The sequence below is a fragment of the Abramis brama genome (genome assembly GCF_963993115.1).
Source record: "Abramis brama genome assembly, chromosome: 22".
Classification (NCBI taxonomy): domain Eukaryota; kingdom Metazoa; phylum Chordata; class Actinopteri; order Cypriniformes; family Leuciscidae; genus Abramis; species Abramis brama.
In genome coordinates this window covers 29,077,184-29,099,474 of record NC_139984.1, presented here as the reverse complement: position 1 = coordinate 29,099,474, position 22,291 = coordinate 29,077,184, and the positions used below count along the sequence as shown (strand labels likewise).

General features: G+C 36.1%; 1 protein-coding gene across 1 annotated transcript in view; it reads right to left on the bottom strand.

Moving 5' to 3' along the window:
• slc1a7b (solute carrier family 1 member 7b) overlaps positions 1–20,941 on the bottom strand; it is a 58,914-nt gene extending 37,973 nt beyond the window's left edge. Inside the window, exons 1-2 of the mRNA XM_084098270.1 lie at positions 20,585–20,941; positions 5,059–5,138 (exon numbers count right to left, since the gene is read on the bottom strand). Of these exons, the coding sequence (XP_083954396.1) occupies positions 5,059–5,138; positions 20,585–20,725 (221 nt within the window). The 5' untranslated portion in view covers positions 20,726–20,941. The remainder of the gene's footprint in view (positions 1–5,058; positions 5,139–20,584) is intronic.
• Positions 20,942–22,291: the final 1,350 nt, after the last annotated feature.

The window sequence follows — 22,291 nt, the reverse complement described above, 5'->3', positions numbered from 1 at the left end:
CAGATAATATGACATCATTCGAAACAGTAAAATGTATATTTTTATTTGTGTATTCAAAATGACTACAAAATATCATGTAATTGAAAAATAAATAAAACAACATGATGCGCTGCTTTAGTCTCGGTCTCTTTAGATCTTTCTGGCGCACACCAAAAATGAACCAAAATACAGAGAATAGCCTTCTTGGCGCGCCTACTTTTGAAAGTCAACATTTAGATTATTTAACGTTAAATGCCTGAGTCACTTTGGAATAAATCACAGCGTTTCATGATAAAACGTGACTTAGCCTATACAGTCCAGAAAATAGGCTATAGGTTATAGCAAATTCAGACCAACTGCTGGTCTACACAGAGAAAAAGCCCTTTCTAAGCTCTTCTGTTGTACCGAGCCATTCGTTAGTCTAGTTGTTTGATGAGAAAATTAAATGTAGCCCATAGTTGCAATACACGCGTTTTGTAAGCTCCGTGCAACTGCTGCAGCGGACTATTATTATATTAGAAATCTAATACTCAAGCTGTTTTCTCATTTTTCTACTCTTAATATTAAATAAAAAAACGACTGAACGAAAGATACATGGATTATCTTGAACCACCACCGCGTTTGCGGCAGAAAACAGTGCAGCCAAAATGCTCTGTTTGACTTATCTGAGATCCTTTACTCTTCCCTGTGGATGACCTGTGACCTACTTTCTGTAAGATCTGAATTTTTAAACTTGAATTTTTGAAAACTGAATTTGAAGTTCTGAATTTCTTCATCTTGAAAACTTGAATCTGTATTTTTTTAAACTGAATATTTGCAGTATACGAATTCAGAACAAAAAAAACTAGCTGTTTGAAAATACAGGTCTATAAAATTCAGCCATAAAAACATTTCAATTTGTTAAATTTCAAATGTTCAAAATTCGTTTAAAAAAAATCAAATTCAGAACTATTTAAACTACCACCTAAAATTCAGTTTTGTTAGATTTCACTTGTAAATAATTCAAATTTACACAATTCAAATTCAAATCATATTGTCATATTTTAAGCTCCATAGTTGTTCAGTTCAAGTTAATTTCATCTATAAAGCAGTTCTGAAAATAGTCAGACGCCGTGGTATAACGAGCACACCTGGGACTTCAAGAAAGCAGCCCAAAAAATGGAGCGCAGCTGGAAGAAAAAAAAACTTCGCATTTCGCATCGATATTTCGCATTTCGTGGGAGGAAAGTATTATTGCATACAGAAAGGCCTTAAAAACGGCTAGATCTGCTTACTTTTCGACTATCTTAGAAGAGAACAAACACAACCTTAGATATTTATTTGATACAGTGGCTAAATTAACAAGAAATAAAACATGAAAAGAAAACTGACAGAATACTTGTTATTTTGTAATAAATTGAAAATAAATAAATAAATAAAACAATAGATGTACTGTACAAAATGCAATGCAGTAACATTCTTAAGTCTCAGACAATTCAATTCAAACAATTGCTCCGTCATGATAGTAGCAACAATGTAGAGAATAAATAAATAAATAAATAAATAAATAAATAAAAATACTGTAGATCGTAATATCTTTGCAAACAAGCTATTGCAAACATTATAAATGCTTATCTGCTTATTTAAGGTTCAGATTTTGGATTTGATTTTCCACCATCTGTTTTGGCCGCACTGACCTCTGTGGCTGGTAAGAAGAGTTTACACAGTTAATTCAAACATTCCCACTAAAAGGGCGTATGAAGAGCAGGATGAGAGAGTTCTCGCATATAAGCAAGACACTCAAAGGAAATAGGCACATGTCAAGGGTTCTGCGCTTCCAGGAACTGAATGGGGTTTTCTCAGAAATCAGCTCCTGTTTTCCGTTGATGACGGACACTCCTAACCCACTTTCAACTTGCTGCTGTGCAATTCACACTCCTCTCTGCATCAAATGGACGTTTTAAGTTCCTGGCTGTGCTAAAATCATATGACATTCTCAACCTTTCCTTTTACATCTTTTTTTTCCCAAAGATTATTTGCATTCAGAGCTTCCTAACATGGTTAGCCGTGTTGCATCAGCATTGACTGACACCATTTATGAAAACCAGGGCTGATATTTTGGATTCTGGTGGTCGCTTATTTTGTGCTTGTTTTGCCAGATCAGGTTGCTTCTTTATAATTGCATTGCATTTATGAGCATGATTCATATGGATAAATCAAGAATGGCTCTTAATTTAGTACAGCTGGGCTGATTTGTTAATAATTAAGCAATTAAAATAGGTTTATTAAAATGAGCTGATGATAGGCATGTGAGATTGAAGCCAGGATTGCTGGGTTTAATATTCATAATGATGAAAGCTGCAGTCTATAACTTCTGAAAATCCAGATAAAACCAGCTTAAGATAATGAACGTTTGGAACATGGTTTCTACCTGGTTCAAGCTATAGGTGGTTGAACTCTGGTCGGCTCCAGCAGCAATGTCTTAAACCACCAATTAACTACCAAATAAAAAAACAAAAAATATAAAAAAAACAGCTTGACCACCTTAAAGTGTCCCCATTATGGTTTTTCGAATATTCCCTTTCATGCAGCTGTTTGTGAATGTAAGCGTTCTGCAAAGTTGTAAAGTCGAAAGTGCACGATACATAAAGTTATTGTCTCCCAAAAGAAAGAATTGACTTTGAACCGCCTTAACGAGTCGTTTGTTATTCAAATTCCACTGTGTGACGGTTCTAGGTCACTAGAAAATACATTTGCATAATGCCTGCGTATGTTGTACGTTGTCCACCTGCGAACAACTTTACCAGCCGTCAAACGTCATTTTACTGACGACTGCTTCTCAAACTTTGGAGTTCAACGGGGGATTCGCAAAAAGCTTGCTCTTGAAAGATGGGTCAGTGCTCAGTTTATTTGGACCAGCTTGCTCCTAAGAATCACAGCCTGTAAGTATGAATAATTATTGATGTATATATTTTCTACCAGGTGTTATACGTTGTTTTGTGTTTTATATTGTGTAAGTTTCCCACTAACCGGCTAACTCACGTTATTACTGTCTTACGGAAATACTTCTGCTAATCAGCTAAGGCTCACCATTATCTAAAACTGTGTCTATTAATGCAGATTGTCTTTTGTTCTTACTACCTTGAGTAAAGATAAAGGATGGAGCAAGATTTGTTTTACAAACGTTTATGTTACATCAGTCATTCACGTTAGTGCTGGGTGAACATATGCACCGTTACTGATATAGTTCCCACATGTGCAGCGCAATAAATTAGAAATATACACATCGGTTTGTTGATAGACATACTCTTGTTAATGCTGATGGTGAGGAATTACAGTTGCAACATCTCATAATGTACCTCAAACTGAGTAGCGTATCTCTGAGAAACGTTCTGTTCAAGTCGTCCTTGCGATGGAGGTTCGTGTTGAATAACTAGTTCTTCCAATGTTTCATCATCAGACTCGCACTCGGACTGATATGGTAAAACTGATGCCATCATTACTGTCATTGTACAGTGAAGTTAAGGAAAAAGTTATAAAGTTAAGGAAACTAAACAACCGAGAAAAATATATGTCTACTACCTCAGATTTAACGTTCGATCTGTACATCAGCATCAGGGAATAACGTTGTAATCTCGTTCACGGTAGAGAATGCTGCTTACATGTACAAAAGTAACCTTGAAGACTTAAATGTAAACACAGCTTTTGTGTCTTTATCAGTTTTTCCATATATAGCTACTACTGGCCCTGATAATCATCACAAATGAAATCTGAAAGGTGACTATGGGTTATTGAATTTTTAATAATGAAAATGTGTGTGAAATGTTTTGAATTGAAATATTCACATCTTAAATATTCAGTCATGTTGAATTTCAGCCCATACAAATGCAAGCCCTAAAAAATACAATGCATTTACAGTAAATGCAATCACGGTTAATGCAATGCATATTTTTTTCAATTAGTGCAATTCAACAAGCTTTTTTTGCTTCCAAAAAATGTGTCATTATTTTACTTCGATAGTACGTTGTAAGAGGTAGACCAATCACAACAGACTGGGCCATCTGGCCAATCAGAGCACAGTAGCTTGCGGAAAAGAGGGATTTACAGAGACTGATTCATCTGACAAGAATCATTTAAAAATATGGTGATGTACAATGTATATTATGAGAAAAATTAGCTGTTTTATTTAATTTTTTTACCTTTGATGCATGTAAACCTGTTGTAGGAGACTCCAAAACAAAATTGGGAACCTTTAAAATTGTATTATAGGGCATTTTAAGCTAGCCAGCAGATGAACCCACCTAAGCTAGCTTGGACTAGACCAGCTATTTTTATTGAGGATGCATTAAATTGACAGTAAAAACATTTATAGCATCACAAAAAAAATATTTTAAATTAATGGTGTTCTTTCGAACTTTCTATTCTATAAGATATGAAATGTGTCTTGAGCTGCAAATCAGCATATTATAATGATTTCTGAAGGATCATGTGAGACTGAACCCTGGAGTAATAATGCTGAAAATTCAGCTTTACATCACAGGAATAAATTACATTTTAAAATATATTCAGATAGAAAACCGATATTATAAATTCTAATAATATTTCAGAATATTAGTGTTTTTACAGTATTTTTTATCAAGTAAATGCAGCCTTGGTGAGCATTTTTACAAAAACCCAAACTTTTGAACAGTAGAACTTCATATTAAAACCAACCCGATCTCACGGCAGTTCATACCAATTTTACGAGGTGGCTATTTCGTACGAATTCATATGACCTCACTCGTACGAATTCATACATTTTTTTGCTAAATCGTACATATTTTACGAGTTGCCCAATTCGTCCGAATGACCTACCCCTGACCCCACCCCTAAACCTAATCATTACTGGGGTTTAGACAAATCGTACAAATTCGTACGAGTGAGGTTGTACGAATTAGCCACCTTTTGCTCACTCGTACGAATTCGTACAAATTGGTCGTGACATAGCGTTTGATTAAAACACATTAAGATGGTTTATAAAGCAGGAACTGGAGCTCTACAGACATAAAATCAGCTTGTTATCCATAGTGATTATTACCTCACTTAGTGATTAAGTCTTACCTGGACACGACCAGAGGCAAAATCAACATCTTCAACATCCTCATCAGCAGCTCTCCAGGGAACTGGAAGTATTTCACTTCCTGGAGGAGAAAAAATAAACAAAAATAAACAAAAAAAAGACCAGTTACAACCAGTTCAACAAGGCAGAAAACACTGAGAATCAACATGTGAGAGAATTATTGATATGCTATGGTGGATTTGGCCTTTATGCTTTTTTCCCAGTGTTCAGCTTTAAAGTTGCATGCAAGTGCTGTTCAGTGGTCAGGGCTTGTTTCAAGATGATCAGGTTTTGCTTTCATACAGTAGGAATGAAATGGCCATCAGACATCATGTTGAAGTTTTGACGTTTAATATTTCCAAAAAAAAAAAAAAAAAACTCCAAAGACAATGAGGTTTTGACCCACAATTATGCCTCTATTGTTTAACTTCAGGCAGAAAACAGCTGGAATCAGCAGATCTTACTGAGCTGCCTACACGCTTCTCTTTACTGGCAGTCGGCAGCGACCGCAGTCCAAAACTGAAGAAACTGCCCAGTGATAATGCCCAAATCTCTCTCTCGCTCTCTCTTTGGTTGGATGTTTGGCCTGCGGTCAGGACTCTGAGAAAGCCTCTTTGCTTTAAGCTATGTCTGTTTTGTGGTCTGCTATGAGAGCAGAGGACTGCCAGAGCGGAGAAATTAATCCATCTTAAAACGGCAGAGCGGCTCTCCATCGACTGCTCACAAACACACAAATATGAAAGTAAGATAGCTATACCATTCAAAAGTTTGGGGTTGGTAAGATGTTTATATGTTTTTGAAAGAAGTCTCTTCTGCTCAGCAAGGCTGCTTTATTTGATAAAAAAATACAGAAAAACAGTAATATTGTAAAAATGTAAAATAACAATTTGAAAGTGTAATTGTGGCGAGGGGGGCATGGTTCAGCGAGGTCTGTGATGGGAGAGAGAAAGTAAGTAAGAAGGTCAAGTGCAAATGACAAACACCTGTGTCTTGTTGCAGAAATTGGCATGGAGAGACCGGATATAAGCTGCTGGGAAACAGTGAGCGAGGAGAGAGCTCATGCTGTGACCGCCTATGAGAGCTGGAAAGCAATGACTATTGATGACTGTCACTGAGCACTTCTGTTTACAGCGGACGGGAGTTTGGTTGTGTTCCTTTTCATTTCAAATAAACAGCACGAGTCTCAGTAAGCCGACCCTGTCTTCCTTCCTTCCTTCCTTCCTTCCTCTGAACATTGTTAAACTGGTGCCGAAACCAAGGACACACAACCATCTGGTCCTCCGCCAGTTGGATGGACAGGTCCAGCTGCTGAGCCATCACGAAGGGTCGGCCTCCCTCCCCAATGTCTAGTAACCTGAAGCGCTGCTGCTCTGGGCTGAGGCCGAACCGCTGAAGAATGGCTCGTTTTAGGTCTTCGTAGACCAGTAGGTTCTGGACCGGTAGTTGCTGTGCTGCCATTTGCGCCTCCCCCGACTGCAGGGGATGAAGCGTACCGACCAGTGGGTTTGGGGCCACTCACATGCCCCTGGAGCAGTCCTCTTGAAGAGGTCCAGGAACGCCAACGGGTCGTCCTGGGGACCCATCTTCATGAGGCACATGTGTGTGCAGGGCCGATGTAGAGGGATTCCCCGATGTGCGTCTGGACAAGGGCCTTGAAACGGCGTGTCTGATCCTCCCTCATGTCCACCAGCGCCTGATGTTGCTCTTGATAGATTCCCGTGAGCGAATGGATGACATCCGCAAATGGCGAACCTGACGGGGTTTGCATGACAGTTCTTGTTCCTTCTCGGCTTTCGGCACCAATGTCACAATGTTCTGAGGACGGAAGCGCCAATCACGACGCAATCGCAATCCCGTTGCAGACCTCGCTGAACCACGCCCCCCTCGCCACAGTAATTTATTCCTGTGATCAAAGCTGAATTTTAGCATCATCACCCTAATCTTCAGTTACATGATCCTTCAGAAATCATTCTTATATGTTGATTTGCTGCTAAAGAAACATTTGTTTATCATCAATGTTGAAAAAAAAATGTTATGCTGCTTAATATTTTTTTGGAAACAGTGATAAAGAGCAGCATTTATTTGAAATAGACATCTTTATTCTGACTTTTGATCACTTTAATGCATCCTTGCTGAATAAAAACATTAATCTCTTTAAAAAAAAACAAAAAAACTTTTGAACAGTAGTGGCCTCATGTCCACTACTGTGCAAAAGTTTTTTTTTTTTTTTTTAAGAGATTAATGTTTTTATTAACATTAACATTAACAAATCCTGAAAATGTTTGCACAAAAATATTAAGCAGCACAACTGTTTTCAAACCAAACAAAAAGTGTGCTTTAGTGTTGTTTAAAATAAATGTATTGCTCTGACATTTTGATCTAATGCAATTACATTAAAATACTTAACGTTTTTCAATTTAAAAAAAGATGTTCTCTTTCTACCTGAATGGATTGGATCACTTTAATTATAGTGGGAGCCACTTCCATCCGCAAGTCTTGAAGGACGAGGATGAACATGTATTTTCTCCTCATATTGTAAGATATACAGATCCATAATTTACAATGGAGCAATGATTGCCAATCCATTATTTCTTTAAGAACATCCAATGCTTTGTTTTTGAATGCTCAGTTTTTGCGGCGGAATTATGCCTTTGTTCCTACACTCTGAGATGAACTCCAAAGCAATTTTTTAAAATTACCCATTGATTTGTGCATAAGTGGCTCATCTGTGTGCGATGGCAGAGGCCAGATGGCACACTTGTTTCCTAAAGCGTAACAAGGAACATCATGCATCTTTTTAATGGTTAAACAATGAAGGGGCGATATACAACAGTACAAAAGACTTTAAAGTTGTGTTTAAATAGTACAAACTGCCTTGAGTTATATACACATTGGAGAGACTGAAAACAAGAAAACAAGAGCATGGAATTATATTGAAAATGCAGAGAGGGATATTTTCCAAACAAGTCAAGATGAGGAAGAAGTTTAGTTGGTTACAGTTACGGGAAACACTTTACAATAAGGTTTCATTTGTTAACTTAAGTTAACTAACAATGAAAAGCACTTCTAACTCATTTATTATTCTTAGTTAAAGGTGCAGTGGGCGAATTCTGAGAAATGCTGTTGAAAGTGGATCAGACCGCACCAGAACACACTTGTAGCCAATTAGCAGTAAGGGGCGTGTCCACTCATGAGGGGCGAGGTGCCTGTGTTGCATGGCCTATTGGTTAGTTTGGGGGCGGGGCTATGAAGATTGGGGTGTGATCTTTTTGGGTAGGGGCGTGTTTGTTTTGGCGATATCAACAGATATCAACAATATTTCTCAGAAATTGCTTACTGCACCTTTAATGTTAATCTCGATTATTAGAATCAAAAGTTGTATCTGTTAATATTATTTAATGAACCTGAGCTATGAGCTAACAATTAACAGTTTAATTTTTAATTTACATTAATAAATACTAAATAAAATACCATTTCTTTACAACATTTAAAATTGATTACATTAAAAGATTAATAATAAATACTGTAACAAATGTATTGCTTATTGTTACTTAATGTTAGTTACTGCATAAAAGTTTATTTGGACAGTTTTCACTTTAGAAATGAAAGGTAATAACAATAAGGTCCCATTAACCTTATTGTTATTACCTTTCATTTCTAAAGTGAAAACTGTCCAAATAAACTTTTAGGAGTAATTCAAAACATAACAAGAATATTATTTACATCATCTTGCACTTACATGCAGATGTCCAATCAAATGCTCTCTAGAAAGATTATGCTTCTCCACCTAATGCTGTTAAGCAAACTAAAAGATTTTGGCTATTTTAAAAAGAGGGACAAGTACTTCAAGAAATTATCTGGTTTCAAAATAAGAATAAAAAATGCACTGATTTTATTTGTTATTATGGATATTCTTATCTTTTGGCTCCTCCATCTAGTACGGGATGTTTACAAGCAAAACAAGAACAAGTCCTTCTAGCAGTCTGCTGTGCTCTAAAAGCCACTCCATAGTATTAGAGTACAAGGTTTCTTTGTTAGACTCTAAAAAGCAATTTAAGTGCTTTAGTGACCTTGCTGAGCGGAACATATTAGTTGATGTTTAAGAGCAAAAACTCAAGAGGCTGTACACTGAACACCTAAACCCTTAATGAAGAGCTTTCCGAGATCTCAGAATAAGAACCCTTTGGGGCACTTTGTATATTTTGAATGAAACTGTTTACATACTGTTGTATATATAACTGATAATCTATACTGTGTTCTGAGTTAAAGACAAATTTCCCTACCTGGGACTATAAAGTATAACCTAGTCTAACCTAACTAACCTTGTGAGATAGCCTTCACAATGTCCAATTTATGGAAAGTAATGCGTTACGTTACGTTTGTGTTACTTTTTCTTATCTGGGCTGGGCTTGCTTGTTTGTTTTTCAATAACAAAAAAGTTATTCAAATGTAAAGGCCCTTTTACACCATAAGTGAAATGAATAAGCCTCAGGCTGAAGGAAAGGCAAATTCACATCTGTACAACTCAGACAAGAAAGTTCAGCGCTCTTCAACAATAAAAACAAAAAATAAAACACGAATGGGATGTTTATCTACAGTTATTTTTGCTTATTAGTGTGGTCGAATTGGATCATCGAAGGTCAGCAGCAAAGACATTGCTTACTAAAGTGAGATTAAATGCATAAAGTATATTTGTGCTATTTAACATATTTAATTTGTGCAGGTTCGTGTAATACTCTGAGTTTGAATTTCACTGTTTTTATTTATTTTGAGGAATACTGAATCTGTTTTTGTGCACTGTTTTGTTACTAAAGTGAGATTAAATGCATAAAGTTTCACTGTTCTGGTTCCTGCACCTCTTTACAATTCTGGTGGATCAATGAAATAAATATATTAAATAAAATTAATTAGACTTTTTAGAAGTCATAAATGCAATCCAATAATTAGCCTTATAGCTATATTATTAACAACGACACTTAACAAATGTGGAAACCGATTCCATTCATTTATTTTTATTGAAAAAAAATATTACTTACGAAACTCATAATGTGCATCTTTAACTACACATTTTCATACAAAAAAACAGTCAGCAACTACACTGATTTAAGTGTCACAGTTTGATTCATTTAAAGAACTGCAGTGGCTGCGCGCTGGAAGCTCCGTGATCCATTAACCTGCTCATGAGAGTCGTACTACACTCATCACACTGAATGTGTTTTATTAAAAAGAACCGCTCACAAGAAGAGTCATTCGTTTTGGAATCGGACACTGGTCACGCTGTCTGTTTTGCTGTGGAGATTCAGTGGCAGTTTTGCGACACTGCATCAGTTGGAGAACGCACATACATTATGAGAAGAGAATTGATGTCGAACGAACTTGTCAACACCAAAAGCTCTGGTATGAAAGCATCCAATTACAACAAAATTTGGTCTTTGTAACATCTGACACTGTAATTTATTGCAGTATTCCAAGCATTTCATTAACTCAAAACCTTTTGGCAGGCCATTTAAATTCCTTAAATTAAAATCTATCCATCCATCCATCCATCCATCCATCCAGAATTTCAAATCCTAGAATATTGTCTCGCTGGTTATTTGTCCTAAAAATGTTTTGACAATTTGACATTTTTTCATCTTGCACTGGTAACATTGACAAAAACAAAACAAAAACAACAACAACATGACTGTATGAAAACCAACATGACTTGGAATTAAGCCTTTTCCCTGTTATTATTTGATTCAGGGGACCGGACACCAGTTATCTTGCCAAGAAAAATCTTTATTCTTATATGTCAGGAGAGAAACTTGAAAAGATGTTGTATTCATGCCAGGCTTCTGTGTTATTCTGAGTCAGTACAGTAAGATTGAGCTTATATACATCACTGAATGACTTCCAACTTCCTTGTAAGGTAGAAAAACATGTTGCTTAGGCTTTAAAAATGGAACGTATATTGTTGAGAAGTTGTGTGTCCCTAAGCTTCAAGGTGCAAAGCATGTGCCACACCCCTCTTAGCTTGTTAATTTTCCTATTAACTTCTAGCTCCACCCACCTGATCTCAAGCCAATTAGGACACTATCAGGCTTTATAAATTGCACCTGTGCCCACAGCACCTTCATTCTGGTGCACATGGATGCACTGTGCAGAGGACTGAGTTCTTTCTCCTTTGTTTTTTCCTGCGTGTCCGTATTTGACCATGTAAGTGCTTTTGTTTGACACTTAACTATTATTCTGTATTTCTTAAAGGTGCCATAGAATGGATTATTTTATTATTTTATAATGTTTCCTGGGGTGCCCTTATAATGTTAGTATGTTTTTTAGATCAAAATTTGTTATAATTTAGAAATAAAAGGCATATTTCCTAGCCTGATTTCATCCATTGATTTGAACACTCTGTTTGAAGGGGCGTGTCTGCTGTGAGACTTCAGTGTTGTTGCCCACTGCTGTGATTGGCTGACATGCTTGCATATGAAATATCTGGCATTACATGTAGAGCTATCTGGAAAACTTTTACTATTACAGCTTTTATATGTTTTTACTATTACAGCTATCGGGATTAACGAATCATGAGAAGTTTAAGTATTTAGATCTATTCCCATCACATAAAAGGTTTCAGTGATGAGCACTGAGCAGATGACAGCCTGTTGATCGCGTGAATGAAGATCTTATCACTGCAACGCGATATACTGATGCATAAACAGTGTTGAACGACTTTGAAAGAAAGATTATCTGTCTGAATTTGAACAATTACACATCAGAAATTCACATAACCCACTGGTTCTCCAGAGGCTCGGATGAAGGAGCAAAAAAATATTTTTGTGTTCATTTGTACAACCAAACACTGAGCAACTGCCATGCTTCGTTCGCTCGTTTGCAAGCCATGATGTCTCTCGAGGAAAAAACAATATCGCGCTGGATCTAGATAACACAATGTAAATTATCGTTAATAAAATCCCTACTTGCCGCTTGCGGGAATATAACGTTAGTTGAAATTGCCCCCTTCGTCCGTTTGAGACGCCGAGAGAAGCCTGGCTGCTTGATATTGTTGTAACAGTCCGTGGTGAAATGGGCAGAGCAACTAAACAACTTCGAATTAAACTGTAGCGGTATCCGATTATAGATAGATAGATTATAGATAGATCTGCCATTTTCCCTATGATCCTCCTCCTGCTTGTTTCTTCACCTGCAGAACTTCTGATGATTCGGCTGCGCAGTTTCGCCTGGCACTGAGCATGGGCTGGCATATGCAAATTTTTAGAGGCGTACATATTAATGATCCCATCGGTTTCGTCACAGTTGGTGTTATGTGGAGATTCGCCCGTTTTTCAGGGGTGTTTTTCAAAAACGAGATTTAAATAAGAAAGAGAAAACTATGGTGTTTGAGACTCACTGTATGTCATGTCCATGTACTGAACTCTTGTTATTTAACTATGCCAAGATAAATTCAATTTCACATTCTATGGCACCTTTAAGTTTGTCCTAAATGTGTTTATTTTGCTTTATTTCCTGTGAATTCAATGTTGTAATTATGTTATCAATGTTATTAATTATTGTAAACTAAAACATTGTATTTCTGTTCTTTGTAGAAACCACACGCACACACACATACACCCCTACATACACACACATATCCAATACCTGATTTGGAAGGAAAATAAAGACCTTAACACCAGAGTGACTAGACTGGACCTGTTCTTACTGACAGCCCCATTGGCTTCAAGCTAGCTACCTAAGCATCCTCTTACTCCTTTTCAAGCACATGGCACAGTCTTCTTTCTATATTAAGAAACCTTGGTGTATACATTCATGGTACATTGCATCAGTGGGAAATCTCTGCTCAATGAACATGTAACACACACCTCTAAGTAAAATATAGCTTTCCCCCTGTCTGACATGTGATCCTCACATGGATTCATGCTATCTATAGTATGCACATGCATTCAAACACATGCATTTAAAACTCCCTAAGATAATACAACTGATTATGAATATTAATATAGAATAATAATACAGATACATACATTATATTAAAAGATGAAATTTTAGTCTTCAATGACAATATAACCGGAGATGGTTTTCGTCTCCATTATATTGTCATTTTCTGTTCAACATTTGTGGCACTTTGCAACAACACAAGCTTGTGTCTGCAGCAACTTTCTGCATGTTTCCTATAACAACGTCTGATGTTTACGTTTTACTTGGAGTGAGGAAGTCACATAGACCACGCGAAATCCTGTCCAATCAGAGCAGCCAGACTTTTTGAATAGGTTTTCAAACCACATAAGAATGCAGTTCGAAACTATTTTGTAAAAATCACATTTCATGTGATTTCATCCAGTCGGATTTCAATCAGATATGCACAAAAATCGTATTTGGACTGACAGTCTGAATGTAGCCATGTGGTTTGTAATAAGTCCTAATATGAATCTCGACTGTATTGTTTGTGATCATGGTTGGTAAATAAATGCCCTTATGCAATAGAAAATAATTTTGAATGATTGGAATTAAGTACAGAACTAAGAACTATCGTGCAGCCCGATTCATCTATTAGGGGGATGCTATTTGGATGCCAAAAAGTTTTAGTTTAGTTTAAAAAAGTACATTTATATAGTCAGCATATCACTCTATAAAAAAAGCTAACATCTTGGTGAACACTCTAATTTCAGAGGAATTTGAGGAATTTCTTCCTCAAGACCCCAGGTCACCTGCTTGAATCCTGCCATCTAGTGGAACAAACCCACTAATTTCTCATGAGATGAGTGGAGCTGAAGAGCAGCCGTTAATCAGGTAATATTGTTCCTGAAGCAAAGAATGGATTTCTTCACATAAAGAACATTGAAGTGGACTAATTCTCACACACTTGATCTCCATCTGATTGCACACAATAGCACTGCATGAAGATCAGACTGAATTCTAAATTGAAGACTTAAATATCAGTCTGTTTTTCACGCAAAATGATGATACGACTTTGGATAAATAAGATAATTTTTGGAGCTTGACAGACATGGTCACTATGGAAATGAGCAGTATGCATTCTGTGCTATGTAGTACAACCTTCTATACCTGTGTGCATGTACAGCATACTCACGTAAAGCAATTAATGTTCTACAGCAAATCTCGCTTGTGTGATTGGTTAAATCTTCCCAAAATGTCCAGCTCTAATCTGCTAAATGGCATGAAGATATTAAAAGGCATGAACTAAACTAAAAGGCATGAAGATATTAAGATATTATAAACAACATCATGATTTTCTGTAATGCGGCTTTGAATAAATTTGATTTGACTTAATGTGGCCAATAAAGTTGGCTTAAGAAAATGAAACCCCTCAGATTTGTTTAAAAAGGAGATATATGAGTATTCAAATATCCTGCGGCCGTGTGGAGGTGTGATGACGTCCATACTTTATCTAAGGTGATGCCCTCGGGATAAGCAATAAATCACCCATAATCCAACTTCTGTCATCATTTACTGACCTCAAACCTGTATAACTTTCTATCTTTCTTTACAATACAGTGAAAATAGACACCATTACCGTTTGTCCAGCTCCAAAAGCCACTATAAATGAGTTCATAAGACTTGTGTGATATCTTCCAAGCTTTCTAAGGCCATACAATAGCTTTATGTGAGGAACACCCCAAAATGTAATTTGCTATTGAATGAAATCTTACCTTCCACCATTGCTCTCAATTCTCCCAGACATTTAGACCTGACGCAATCATGATGCACGTGAGCTCCCATTCAGGTCACTCTTTTAAATGTCTCACTCAAGGGAACAAAAGAATCACAGCATCATCTCTTTTGGGAACAGTTTGTTAGAGACTTAGAACCTTCCAAACCTCTTGCTGGCTTTATTTGAATGTGTGAGATACTCCTGATATACTGACTTCACGAACCGGAGCATCATGGATTCTGAATCCATGATCCATCCGCTGAAGGATTCAATTTATACTAGCATGCTTTAAAAACAACAAAAGCCTGCTGAGCTTCAGTGAGAGCTTGCATTTCTACTCACGTCCAGCTGGTTTGACACTGAGATACGAGTCCGGCCCCAGAAGGCATAGGTCATAAAAAAGAAGTGTGCTTAGTTGAATTTAGTGTGGGCTTGTAGAGTATTGCAAATCTTAAAAGTATATATATTTTTAAAACTGTACTTGCAGACAATATAATATTAATGAAATTAAAGGACAATGAAGTGTACTTAAAGTGAGTCCACTTTCATGACTAACACTCTTACACTTTTAAAAAGGGCACTTCTAATAATGTCACATTTTTACTTTAAAGTGTATTTTAAATAATTGTTTTAATAATCTGTTGTGCATTAAAAAATACACATTTTGATGTTGACTAACATACTAAAGCACATAAGATTTAGTTTATAGATAATTTGAACTGTAATGTGTACATTTAAAGCTAATATATTGTAAATGTTCTAAATTGCAACTTTATCATTACAAATGTGTATTTACAAATATATTAAAATGCATGACACAAGTTTCAGTAGAACACATTAACCATTACAAAAACAATACAGGTAATTATATTACATATAAAGATGTTCTACTTAAGTGGGTTAAAACACTCTTAAGTTCAAATAACTGCATTTAAAATAAATGTAACTATAGTTCATGTAATTACAAACAACATGCAATTAAGTGTCAAAAACATTACAGTAATTTCATGCTTAAGTATATTCTTTTAAAGCAATTGTTTTCATAAGTACTATTTTTAAACTTCTACTTCTTTTTTATATAAGAAAAAAATGGGAATAATTAACTTGAACTGTTTATTCAACTTTTTCAAAATTTTCCTTGGTTTTAGCCAGCTTTTACAGAATGATGAAGTCTATATATACTGTATATGCACATTTTCTGTGATCATCTGTGACTATATCAATCTCAAAGCATTCAGACTTTCTCAATGCCACTATTCAGCATGTGCATGCTGTGTCTTCTTGTCTCTTGTTCACTGCTGCTATAGTCACACACGGCACGGCAAACACAGGAGTTGTCTCGCATCCGAAAGAAAATGAACAAACGCTGCTGTTCAAATTACACTAAGTGCAAAAGTGCATTTTAAGGGTTCTTAAGATTTTTTTTTTTGGATGAAAAAGCCTTTTCTTCAAAGTGTCTGTTAGTGTTTTGTCTCCCATTTGCTTTGCCAAAAACATGATAAACACAGCCTTTCAAACTAATGTGAAGCATGACTGACGGCCACCTCTTCGCGGCCCACAGCACCTTTTCCGTGCCAGCGCTGAGATTATGTGGAGGCATTACATTGCTATCACTAAGCTTTACACACAAACACAGAGCACCACTCAGAGCAGCGCTCTCCTCAATGCAAACAACAAAAGAGATTCTGAATTGTGAGAAAGCTTTCTGAAATCGGCTTGGAAATCTTTCTAGGAGAAGCACTTTGACAGCAGGGTTTTACATTGATCAAAAAGCATGTCAAAGTTGGTTGTGTATAAAAATTGTATTGGGGAAAAAATATGTCCAACAATGGCTATGAGAAGAAAAAAAAAGTCGAACATCAAAATAGTTTTTATTATCCCGCAGGAAAAAAATAGTTTGATCGCTTTACAAGATGATTTAAAAATACATCATATATAAATACATGGACATATAAACTGACAAATTATTACATATTTTCATGATAACAAGCACACACTCCCTATTGCAAATTTTAAAAGTATGTGAGTGTATTTGCTTTGCTACACTTTAAAGTCACCATGAAATCAAAATTGACAATTCTTGTATGTTTATGCAATATTTCAGTATTTATTATAAGTGACTTATCTGTGCACATTATTATTATTTTTAATTCACGTGCCTCGTAATCTTGAATTAAAACAACATCTCTTCTCTGATGATGAGGGCGGGGCAACCTGTCACTCACATGAGATCCACCAATAGCAAACCACAACCATCCAATCAATTCCACAAGCCCCGCCCTACATTTGTTCTTGTTTGAGAGGCTGTTTCACTTGGATATACATTTGTTGTGTTGAGCTATTTCAATTACTTTAGTTTGATTTGTTCATTGCAAACAGCTGAAAGTCTGTAAATTTTGGTTCAATAATCGAGGTTCAATAATTTCAATTACAACTGCATGTCACAATAGAGAAGAAAAGACTATCACAACTGCTGAATTGATAGTTTTAAAAAGTTAACAAAATCTGACATCCTTTAAAATTAAATTTGTTTATTAGTTTATTAATTTGTCCTATAAATTCTCTTTTATGATCTGCAGTTGTAGCTTAGTTTAAACACAATAATATACAATTTTCTGTAGTAAAATGGCTTGCTAAATGTGTGCGTGCGTGTGTGTATGTATGTGTGTGTGTGTGTGTGTGTGTGTGTGTGTGTGTGTGTGTGTGTGTGTGTGTGACTGGTGCTTTCGGGTTAGTTAAGTCTCTTCTCTATCCTCTTATGACTCTCATACATAATTTATGCAAAACCTCCACACATCATAGGCTCTTAACCTGTTTTCTGTTTGATTTTGTATAGAAATAAATCAATAGAGAGATATAGTTGTACTTGCACTGTATTGTACATAAATATCCCATTATATGTTTGAAATGGTGTATTATACTCTAAATGTAAACATGTAAACAGTGCATGAGAGATACTTGTAGAAGCTATTCTCTTCCCATTACTAAGGATCTCCTCAAAGGACTGTGTGTGAGAGACAGAGAGATAATAGAGCGGTGTATGAAGTGAGGCAAATATTTGCTGCTGGACTGGAAATAGCCAATAGCCAATTGGAACATATTTTGAGAAATTGGTGCAATTTGATTCTCGTGCGTCACAGATTGTGAGAACATGCATTGCATTAATTCACACTACCAGTCAAATGTTTGGAATAATTAACATTTTAATTAAGATTTTTTATGTTTTTGTAAGAACCCTCTTCTGCTCACCAAGGCTGCATTTATATAATTGAAAATACAGTAAAAAACTGTAATATTGGGAAATATTATTATAATTTAAAGAACTGTTTTCTATTTGAAAGTATTTTAAAATGTAATTTAGTAATGTGAAGGCAAATATTCTGATTTGGTGCTTAATTAGTAATTGGAAAGCATGAAAGTTATGCTCATTGGTTCCCGCCATCCCAATTTCCATCAAATTGGTCTTGGAGATTCTAAGTAAAGCGAGGAACCTTTTGAGACTATTTTTTTATTTAATTGTTTTGTTCAGAGTACAGTTAAATCATCCTTTTTTTCACCTCAGAAATATATCAAGATTGCGTCCAATGATACATTTCTAAATCCACACTAAACAAACTGCAATATGTGCAAAACTCAGCCGCCGGGATATTGACTGGGTCCAGGATATGCGATCATATCACTCCAGTTTTGGAATTCTTACACTGGCTCCCAGTCAGATTCTGAGTTGATTTTAAAATTATGATGTTGACGTATAAAGCATTGCATGGCTTGGCTTCACATTATTTATCTGAATTGTTAAAGTCTATACCCCAAATCATAGATTGCGATCTTCACAATCCAACTTGTTGGCTGTTCCTTAAAACGCTTAAGAGTGACAGGGCTTTCTCTTCATTTGCTCCTGCCCTTTGGAATTCTCTGCCTTTTGAACGTCGGGAATCTCAGAGCTATGACATTTTTAAAGGTTGACTTAAGACATATTTTTTTAAACTAGGATTTGTTTTTTGATGTTACTTTTATTTCTTGAGCTATTTATTGCTTATTCTATGAACAGCGCTTTGAGAAGCTGCTTTTAAAGACGCTTTATAAAATAAAGTTTATTATTATTATAGATGTTGAAAACAGTTTTTGCTGAATATTTTGATGCAAACAAATCAGGATTCTTTGATGAATAGAAAGTTCAAAAGAACGGCATTTATTTGAAATCGTTTGTAACATTATAAATGTCTTTACTGTCCCTTTAATGATGGGATTTAATGCATCAATTTAATTTAATTAATTCTTGTCAATTTAATGCATCCTTGCTGAATGAAAATATTATTATTATTTTTTTGTTGGTTTCAGCAAAAATATTGAGCAGCACAATGTTTTCTATATTGATAATAATCAGAAATGTTTCTTGAGCAGCAAATCATCATATTAGGATGATTTCTGAAGGATCATGTGACACTGAAGACTGGAGTAACGATGCTGAAAATTCAGCTTTGATCACAGGAATAAATTACATTTTACAATATATTAAAATAGAAAACAGCTATTTTAAAATGGCAATAATATTTCCTACTATTACTGTTTGCACTGTACTCTCTTAAAACCATTAAAAAAATGTAATTATTCCAAACTTTTGACCAGTAGTGTACATGAATTAGATTGCCATGTTCCTGTAGCTCAACTTATCAAGCTTAACACTAGCAACACCAAGGTCATTGGTTCAATTTTCAGTGAATGCATGTACTGGCAAAACTTCGCTCTGGATAAAAGCATTTGCCAAATACATAAATGCATGTAACATTTTCTTTCTTTCTTTTATAGGTTCAAACTGGGTTTCTCTTGCAAAATAAGCCTTTTTTTTTTTAAAGAGCCCATTCCAATTTAGCTGAAACGGCCGATAGCATCACCGACCTGCTTTAAATGCTGTGAGGTTAAGCAGTATTTGCTTAATGTACAATTACTAAGAGCATTTGTATGATTGGACAGTAATCCCCGGCCGTCACAGCAAATGGCCTCTGGAGGTTTTATTTTTAGGCGTATTTGAGAATCATAACGGAGGTTTTAGTCAAAGCGACCAACGTGAAATGGAGGGAAAAAATGCCACGTTTTGTTTGCTGTTCATTCAGACACTGTAGTTTTAATCTAGTGAAGAACTATGACTTTCCTCAGTATTTTATTTTATTTTCCGTTACAAATATCTAAACATTCTTAAATCAAGATAAATTTACTTGGGGAGCAAAATTACTTCAGATATGAAGTCTTACATTCTGAAAATGTATAACGATGACAAAAATATATCTGCCAGTGAGATAAGCAAAAATAATCTTGCTTCCTTTTGAAGTTAATGTTTTCTGATGCCGGTTAGCAGATTTTGTTTCTTCTTGTTTTAAGCATAAACTCATTTTTTCAAGTAAATGTGTCTTGATTTAATAATGTTTAGATATTTGTACTGTACAACAAGAAATATATCAAATTTTTTTTGCCTTAATCCTAATATGACTTGAGACACCAGTTCAAACGATAAATGAGATGTGTATATATATGTGATGGATAAAAAGTATATTGATGGAAAATAAAATCTCAAAATCAAAACAGGGGTTGATGCCAAAACGTAACCAAATTATTCAAGACTGGGGTGGACCAAAAGCAATAGTTTAATAGTAAAACCCATACTGATCAAACAATAACCATTAAAAACCCCTGATTTTAGCCTTCTACTGGAAAGTCATCTAAAAAAAATGAAACCCACAGGTCATTTGGACCAAATGAGACCAAGTTTGTGACCATACTGACACTATAGACAGGGTTGGAAAGGTATTTCTGGGAGGTTTTTGGGGAGAATTTTACAGTGCTTTGTTGACAGAATGACTAACCTGCTCCGAGAGGTTCTTGGAGCGCAGGAAGAAGCCGAGAAGACATCCGATAACCACGGCCAACACTGAGAGGATCAGCAGGCCGTTCTGCTTACAAACCCCTTTCACTCGCACCCACACTGCATCCAGCGCCACGGCCATCGTGTGTCCCACGTCCACAAAACACCAGCCACACTAGCAGATCTCCATATATCCACCACCCAGATCCAGATGGGAGAACGACCCGCGCAGATGCACCTTGGACAGAGCGTGAACGAGAAAGATAATTGCAGTTTTGCTCAGAACATGGGTAAAACTCTCATACTCTTTCTTTCTCGTCTCTCGTTCTTCCCTATGCAGCGATAGACTAAGAAGACCATCACACTTCTCAAGCCTCCACTATTTCCAGCCCATTCGGGACGGATCAGCTCCGCCCACCTTCCAGCTCAGCCAATAGGAAGCGAGCAACAGTTGGTGTTGTGCACAGTGCGGGCAGCATCAATCCTATTAGCAAAAGCACGCTGTGTAAAGGGGCCTGTGGCCTGGATTACAAACACAGAGCATCAAATGAAGATGAAACTGGCTGGATCTATTTATAAATGACACTGAATGAAGAGAAATGGTCTCATTTATGGGCGTGTGGTTGTTTACAGATGCATATCTTTGTGCATTCTTCAGGGGGGAATGGAAGTTTGAGGTTAAAGTGCAACAGCTGATGCAAAACTTTGAACTGATTCTTAATGACTTCACTTTTATTAGTAGCATAACCATTTAAAGAGCTGAACATGCTATTTGTAACATTAGATATGTAGTTCCAATTCTACAGAAATGTGCATAGCATATTTAAGAAATTGATGTATGATATATGTATGAAATATTGAGTAAGTAATCTTGGTAAAGGTCATTGTTAGACATGATGCATGTAAAAAATTACTTCTTTTTTTTAAAGAAATGGTAGTTATTGTTAGTTAGTTCTACTATTGGTAGTTAATGGTAGAAATGTATAGTTAAATGGTAGAAATGGCTCACTATTAACTAGTTGCTTATTAGCATGCATATTACTAGGATATTGACTATTTATTCTAAGCACATATTAATGCCTTATTCCTACATCCCTTATTCCTACATCCCTTAATCCTTCCCAATACTCACACTTAACAACTACCATACTAACTATTAATAGGCAATAACTATGAGTTTATTGAGGCAAAAGTCGTAGTTAATAGTTAAAGGCAGGGTAGGTAGGACTATATAAAAATAAAAGATCCAAATTTGTTAAAACTTTCTATATATATCAATACATAATTAAAATGTAAGTACTCTGAAAAAAAGAGTATAAAAATCAAGTGACTCTAGACCGTTTAATCTGTATTAAACACAGCTCATTATTTCGATTCGGGACGAATCAAAGGATTGGCTTAGGCGACTGTCACTCTCTCTCGCAACCATGGCAACCACCCTTTTGCCACGGGATCTGCCCTCTTGCGCGCGCACGTTTGATTTGAGGAATTCGAGAGGCACGGAACCTAGGAATAGCAAAACAATGGCAGACAAAGAGCAATCAAAATTCACATTACCGGCATGCAGTTAGTGAAGGCAAACAAGGCAAAAAAAGAAGACTAGAAGTTCTAGAAAAGGCAATGAACAAAAAGTCTTTGGATAAACAAAGAAATAAAACGCGTGTCAATATCATCGTGGCTTTCCAGCGACCACCCCGTCCTCAGCCTC